The sequence below is a fragment of the Canis lupus genome, chromosome 28 (assembly GCF_003254725.2).
Source record: "Canis lupus dingo isolate Sandy chromosome 28, ASM325472v2, whole genome shotgun sequence".
In the NCBI taxonomy this organism is placed as follows: Eukaryota; Metazoa; Chordata; class Mammalia; order Carnivora; family Canidae; genus Canis; species Canis lupus.
This window is the reverse complement of record NC_064270.1, coordinates 40447498-40455012: the sequence shown is the minus strand read 5'-3', so window position 1 is coordinate 40455012 and position 7515 is coordinate 40447498. Positions and strand designations below refer to the sequence as shown.

Below are 7515 nucleotides of genomic sequence, written 5' to 3'. Positions count from 1 at the left end.
TCATTGATAATTTCTGTCGACCTGTCTACATGTTTACTGATTCTTTTAATTTTTCCAATAGAATATTATGGCTGTTGAAAACTATTTATTTATTTATTTATCTATTTATTTATCTATTTATTTATTTATTTATTTATTTATTTATAATTTTTTAATGAAAACAATTTAAATCTCAGACATTATATCTTTCAATTCTAGACTTTCCATGTCTCACCTGAGATTACCTGTCTCCTCACCCATCACATCCATCTTTTCCTGTGAATTCTCTAACATACCTGGGTTTCCTCCAGCAAACCTAGAATGTCCAGCTACACCGTCAAGCCCATTTCTAGGGACTCTGTGGTCCACCAAGTGAGTGTCACCATCGATCCCTGTGGTCCAATGTCCACTTGCATCTCTGTCCTGGGCCGATGGTGGTGGCCTCACCACCTGGAGCTACTGGCTGACCCCACCCCTGGTCTCACTGTTACTGCTGAGACCTGGAGCCCAAGTCCCTTGCAGCACCCCCACGGCATCTCCAGGCATCTGACAGACTCACCTCGCCACAATGTTAGGGAATGAAGGGAGTGGGGAGGTGTCCTCACCGGGACGGCGGCGGGCGGGGTTGGGGTTCATCCACTCCACCCTTTCTGTCTCCCTGAGCCTGTAGCCTCCTTCTTTAGGCCATGCTTCTTAAACTTTAATGTGAAAACATTCACATTTAAAAATGCATATTTTTAAAGTGTGTATTCTGGCTCAGCAGGTTCGGGGTGGGGCCTGAGATTCTCCATTTCTAAAACACTCCAAGGGGCCCCTGCTGTTGACCTTGCATGGCGTGGTGAGGAGTGAGGACCTGCAGGAAGCCAGGGAAGTTGTCTCATTACCTGCCACCTACCACTGAGTCCTGTGTCCTGCCTTATCCAACCTGGCTGGTGATTAATGCTGCCTCCAGGTGCTCAAATCAATATATTAAACCTGGTGCATGCAGACTGATCAATGGATTTGGTCCTCGTCAGCCCTATTTCCTCCCTCCTGGGCTGACGCCTCTAGACTCCACTTTGACGGCTGCTCCTGGCTACAGATAGATGAGGTTTTGTATCTCTTTTTGCATAAAGGCCCCCTCTTCCCAGAGCAGTCTTTGTTCTCGGCCATCTATGCTCTAATGTCTCCTGACCATCTGACCTCTGACTCTTATGGGCGTTTGGGCAATGGGGGTGCTAAGGGTGCGTCCTGAAAATAATTGGCATCAGCTCAAGAGGTACTTGCCCCAGGTACAATGGCTGAGAGGCTTCAGGGCACAGGGGAGAGAAGGGTTGGTCCTGCCAGCAAGGAAGGCCTCAGGGACATTTGGGGGTCCGATGTTCTCCACCTCACCTATGTCTGCCCAGATGTCCCCATCTGACTCTCAAGGTCCCCTTCTTTCCCACACATGTTCTACGCTGACACAGGTGTCATGGTTAGTTTTATGTATCAGCTACGCTTGGAGCTGTTGAACCAGACACTAAACCAGGTGTTGCTGGGAAGGTGTGCTATGGTCTGTGCTATGAAGGTGTGGTCAACATCTGCCACCAGTTGAGTTTAAGTCAAGTAGATGCCCCTTGATAATCTGGGTGGGTCTCACTGATGAGTTGAAATGCTCTGAAGAGACATTTGATAGAAATATGGCCCCTGAGGTGGGCTGGTGAGCGCTCAGAAGGAAGGAAGAGCTGCTCTCTTAGAGGACACACACGTCACCTCGCCCAGAGAGTTGGTGGAAGTGTGAGTGTTAAAGGTGGTGGCGTGTCAGTTGGAAACCAGGAACATGTTACAGAAACCGGAGGAAAAGTGACCCTGGTTATAAAGGGCAGGAAACTTGACTGAATGGCGCTGAGATGTTGGGCCGAACGCCTTATAAGTGACGGTGAACTTGGCCGTTGGCCGAGGAGACTTAGAAGCCAAGTGTTAGAGGTGTGGGTGCTTTCCTCTTGCTGCTCATAGCGAACTGTGAGAGCACAGATACGTTGAGGGAGGTCTCTTAAGCAAAAACGAAAACAGCACTTCATGATTTGCGAGGTTCTCGGCCTACACTGAAATCGGGAAAAGGACTGTTGGAAAGGCACGTTGTGCACGGAGGCCAAGGCTGTGGCTGCAGAGCCGCTTGCGGGAGCCGTTAGCTCGGCGCATCTGAATCCGCTTGGTCGTCTCAGCAGAACCCAGGGGTACAGCCGGGGTCATGCAGGGGAGATCCAAGCAGGGCCTTCCTGTGTGATGGATTCCCCGCCCACCGCACCGGCTGCCCCTCGTGACACACATGGGACACTTACTGGGCCTCTGAGAACCCAGCAAGTGTCCTTCAGCAGAAGGAACAGATTCAGGACACGGGGAACGAGGCTTCGGGACTCACAGCTCCACGAGCAGGACAGGGGCTGATAGGGCCGCCCGTGGGAAGAAGGAAGAATGGCCCAAGGGTGGGCGAGCGGTGACAGAGGACTCTCCTCGGGCCTTGGAGCTCCCACCATCCTTGGGAAGGAGGCTCCTTCATTCCTTCAGCTTCTCTTCCAGGATGGAAACATCTGTCCCGTGATGTCGCACCGCGGCCCTCGGGGAGCAGATCGCTTGTTTTCTAGCTGCACGGGAGCGGCCACACCCAGAGTCTCACTCGCACCTGGTCACATGGTGACACCTGGGGCTTGTGAGCGCCTCACACTTAGGGGGAGTGTAGGCCTGGAGGTCCCGCCACAGTGCTGAGGCTTCGGGGGCGCTGGGGTGCCCTGGTTGTATTCCGCACAAGGGGTGGACCATGGCAGGTGTAACACTGGGCTCCCCAAAAGGTGTGTCCACCCAGAACCCACAAGCAGGGTTATAGGTTGTTTGGAACTAGGGCCTTCGCAGACGTAATCGAGGTGGATCTCGAGTTGCTACCATCCTGCGCCAAGGTGGGCCCGAAGTCCTATGGCAAACGTCCTTGTAGGGGAAGAACAGGGAAGGACACACAGATGAAACGTGGTGTCCCGATGGAGGCAGGGATCGGAGGGACGCCTCTGCAAGCCAAGGGACACCAAGGAATGCCGGGAGATGGGACGGCTTCTCTCTCAGGACCTCCAGAAGGAGCCCACCCTGCTAACGCCTCCATTTCAGACTCCGGGCCCCAGAGCCGAGCGAGACTCTGTTCCTGCCGCACGCGGCACTGCTTTGTGCTGCTCCCTCCTGGCGGCCCCGACGCTCGGACCGACGGGGTAAAGCACGAGTTTGTGCTTCAGACCTGGTACCACCACGGGGTGGGGTTCCCTCCAGGACCCTGTGAGGCTCTGCTTGTCGGCGGTGCATCCTCCTCTCTGGGGTCATCAGAGGACAGGCAGCCGCCACCTCCACCACCAGTACTGTCACCAGCCCACCAACCGCCCCAGCACGTGAATTCCCAAGGCCCCGCCTTCCTGGTGCCCCTGGCCTCTTGCCCCAGCAGGGCGGGGGGCGTTCTGCACTCCCTGCCAGGAAGGAGCGGGCCGCGGACCCTCCGCACAGGGGAGCGACCCGGGGTCAGAATCCCGTCTGAGCAGTGCACACCCGTGCTTGGGTTGCAGAGGCTGAGCCTTGAACACGACATCGACCGCCAGCCATTCCGCACATGCCCTGTCTCACTGGGCACTCACTGTGCCCCCAGAGGCACGGGTCCCTCTCTGTCCTCGTCCTGGAGCTGGTCTCTACCTCGGGGCCAGCGTCCCAGGCCCTGGGACACAGGCCTCTGAGGCTGCTAGTGTACGCTCAAGCCTCAGCGACAAGGTCAGGCTCAGAACCCTGCCAGACCGCCCCATAAAGCGGTCCCGTGATCATACACCGCCCAAGACGCCGTGCACTCCCGCGTGCTTGACGTGGCACACGTGTTCATACGGTTACCGAGTCATTCCTGGACTCCTGTCACCGGAACAGGACAGATGACACTTCCACTCTGGGCTGGCTGATGTTCCTGACCAGTGTGGGCAGCTGCCGGGGCCCCCGTGTGGGCAGCCGGGACACTGTTGGCCTCGCTGCCCCCTTTCCACTCCAGTTGGCCCCGTTCCAGCCTTACTCCCTCCCAGCCTCCCCTGCACTCCACAGTCACCTCTGTGGCTGCGGTGACCTGGCGGGCTCCCCGGGGGAGGCAGCCCCCAGCTTTTCTGTCTCCTGCCCGCCCCATGCATCTGCTCCAGTTTGCACACCCAGTCCTTGGGCCTCCCGGGACCCCGTGCCATGGCCAGGCACAGGGGGTCTCCCGGACAGGGCCAGCCCTGAGCCCAGGGGCCAGCTGTAGGCCCATCTGCCCTGCTGGCTCCTGCTCTTTTCTGCTGGACCCTGGGAAGGACCCACAACCCTAGGGCCCTGGGGTCTTCGGAGAGGTGCTCAGTGTCCCCAGAGGAAACTCGTCCTGTGTCCTGACCCTGGGCAGGTGGCTGGCCCCCAGGTCAGTGTAGACGTCCTCACTCATCCCTGCAGGTCCCCGTCTTCTGTTGGGCCTGGTGCCCCTGAGGCAGGAGCCCTGGTCGCTTTCAGAGAAGGACTAGCTGAGCCCACCTGCCCTGCGCTGGGGGTCACCCTGGGCTCCACTGCCCCCCCCCGCCCCTTGGCAGCCCTGCCTGCAGTACCCCCTGTTACCTCCAAGCCCCCGGGCCCCCTGTTACCTCCAAACCCTCTGTCTCTCCGACTAGGATTCCAGTAACTTTTTCAGCCAGTTCCTGAATCCATTAACATTTTTTTTCCTTCTAAAGTCTTTTTCTTTGTTCCTTCTCTGGCGGGGGAGGGGAGGTAATACCTCTTTACACCCCCTCCCCCCCTTTAGAGGCTCTGGAAAGGAGAGCAGATAAAGAAGGCTGGTCCACTGCACTGGACAATCCGAGGCTGCTGTGGGTTTGGGGAATTCTGATGTGCAGCCCCTGGGCGACAGCAGCCGAGCATAACCTGCCGGCACGTCCCCCCTTTCGGAAACATTCCCCGCTCCCCCCTGCGCCATGAATTCCTACAGGGCGCCCGCTCGGCCAGGTGCTAGGTGCCTTCTCCTTGCTCCTGGCAGAGAGCAGTTGTGCAGGAGCCCGGGACAGCGCTGCTGGGTGGAGCTCAAGGGACAGACGCTGAGCCCGTCTGGGAGGCCTGGGACTTGTCTCGGTGCCATCAAGGTCAAGTCCAGACGGGATGTGCTCAGGTCAGCCAGGCCGGGAGACCCTCAGTGGGTAGATGGTCAGTGGGACTAACCCAGCCGCCAGGGGTAAAAGTAACTCCCCCCATCTCAGGCGGGGCACAGGCTGGTCTGCGGGTGGTCCCGAGGGATGGGGGCGCCCTCCCAGCCAGGCCCGCACTGGCCCAGGAATAGCACCGGTCACCTCTGGTCAAGCGGCTCAAGGAGCCACACTGGGTCTCAGAGGTGCGGGTGGGTCAAGCGCAGCCTACGAGGAAAGCCCCCCAAGCCTGAGCACCACCCTGGGGTGGGGGTGGGGCCAGGAGAGGCGCTGGGGGTCAGGGCAGAGCCCAGGGCGCTGGCGGGGAGGGGTCCGCAGGGGCGAGGGGCGGTTCGGCTGTCGCCGTGGGGAGCAGAAGGCGAGCAGAGGGGCTCCGGCTGCGGGCCTGGCTCCGGGGCAGAGCCCGGGGCTTCCCCAAGCCACCCCGTCCCCGGATTCCCCGCGACCAGGTCCGTGCGCAGGCGGCCGCGGTACCCACCCGCCTCTCGGGGCTTTCCTGCGCGTCCCGGCCCCCAGCGCCCCGCCAAGGCCGTGGCGACCCCGGGGCGAGCGCCGAGGCCGCGGTCCGACCGGGCAGGGCGGGGGGGGGGGGGGGGGGGCTCTGGGCCACTCGGGCCGCGGGTCCCGGGAGGGGCTCCGGCTGCGGCCTGGCGGGGCGGGGAGGGGGCAGGGACCCGGCGAGGCGACCCCGAGGCCGCGGGTGCAGGAGCGCGGGGCTGGCGGCCAGGCTCCCCGCGGAGCGCCCGCCCTCCCCGGGGCGCAGCCGCAGGGCTCGCTGGGCTCCCGCCCCGAGCGCCTGCCGCGCCCACCCCCGCCCGCCTCGGCCCCCGCGGCCGCGTCCCTGCGCCCCGCCCGGTCCCGCCTCGCGACGCGCGGTGAAGTGTAAGACCGCCCCGCCCCGGGCAGCCGGCTTGGCGGGGGAGGCCGCGGCGACGGGGGACCCCCGGGCCCGGGCCCCGCGCCCTGCAGAGCTCGGCTCTCCCCACGCCCTGGGGGCCCCCGCGCCTCCCCCACGCCTCCCCCGCTCCTGTCCCCGCCTCCGCCTGGCTGTGCGGCCGCAGGGTCCGGGGGGCCACCCCCTCGGGTGCGCGGTGGGCCCCGGCGTGAACCCCCCCCCGCTCCGCCCCGGCCCCGCCCCCGCGCTCGCCCCGCCCCGCTCGCCCCGCCCCGGCCCCGCCCCCGACCTCACTCCTCCCCGCTCGCCCCGCCCCGGCCCCGCCCCGGCCCCGCCCCCGAGCTAGCCCCGCCCCGCTCGCCCCGCCCCGGCCCCGCCCCCGCGCACGGCAGTCGGCGGAGCCGGCCCCGCAGCAGGAGCCGCCAGCCCGGGCCGGGCGCTCGGGGCACCTCCGGCCGCTCCCGCTCCCGCTCCCGCTCCCGCTCCCGCTGCCTCTGCGGCTCCCGCTCCCGCTCCCGCTCCCGCCCCGGGCGGGCCATGTCTCCGGCCCCGGCAGCCGCGCGCACCCAGGCCCGGCGATGAGGAGCGGCGCGGAGCGCAGGGGCAGCAGCGCCTTGGCGCCCCCCGGCTCGCCGCCCCCCGGCCGCGCGCGCCCCTCCGGCCCCGACGCGCCCCCCGCGCCGCCGCCGCCCGCCACCGGCCAGCCCCGGGCCCGGGACGCGGGCGATGTCCGCGCGCAGCCGCGCCCCCTGTTCCCGTGGAGCAAGTGGAAGAAGAGGATGGGCTCCTCCATGTCGGCGGCCACGGCGCGGAGGCCGGTGTTTGACGACAAGGAGGACGGTGAGCGCGGCCGCTCGGGGGCGGGGCCGGGCGCGTGGGGGCCCTGGGATCGCCCCGGCTCGGGACACCGCGGCGGGGGGGGGGGCGTCCCGGGAGGCTCGGTTTCCCGGGAAACTCGCGCAGGGAGCCCGAGGTGCCCACGCGCCTGCCGGGCTCCCGCCTGCGCCCTCGTGTCCAGCGGGGCAGCGTGGGGAGGGGGCTCGGCCCGCTCGGCCGCCCACCGTGGCCAGGGCTGCAGGTTCTCCTTCTCCTTTTAGGGGCGATGTGCAGGCTCCGTGAACTCTGCACCTGTGCGTGCGCCTTGGCGAAGGAAGATGCCCGCCCCACAGGTGGCGGGGGCCAGGCCCTGGGAGCTCTGGGTCTGGCCTGCCCGGTGGCCGGGTGGCCGGGTGGCCGGGTGGCCGGCGCCGCGGGCCCAACCTTTGCATCCAGATGTGCAGCAGAGGTGGCTTTGCCTTTGTGCAAAGACCTGCCCTCTGGGGACCCCCTTGGAGGGTTTCCCCTCAGGTCCCCTTGCAGGTGACGCTGCTGGCCCGGGGGACCCGTATCTCTTGAGCGGCCATGCGGAGGCAGGTGCGCCGGGGAAACAGGTGATAGGCCACCTTTGACTCGGCG

The 7515-nt window shown here is 64.2% G+C and overlaps 1 protein-coding gene across 1 annotated transcript in view; it reads left to right on the top strand.

Moving 5' to 3' along the window:
- The first annotated feature begins 6623 nt into the window (after window positions 1–6623).
- Window positions 6624–7515, top strand: part of STK32C (serine/threonine kinase 32C) — a 64580-nt gene continuing 63688 nt past the window's right edge. Inside the window, exon 1 of the mRNA XM_025467697.3 lies at window positions 6624–6900. Coding sequence (XP_025323482.1) covers window positions 6639–6900 — 262 coding nt within the window. The 5' untranslated portion in view covers window positions 6624–6638. The remainder of the gene's footprint in view (window positions 6901–7515) is intronic.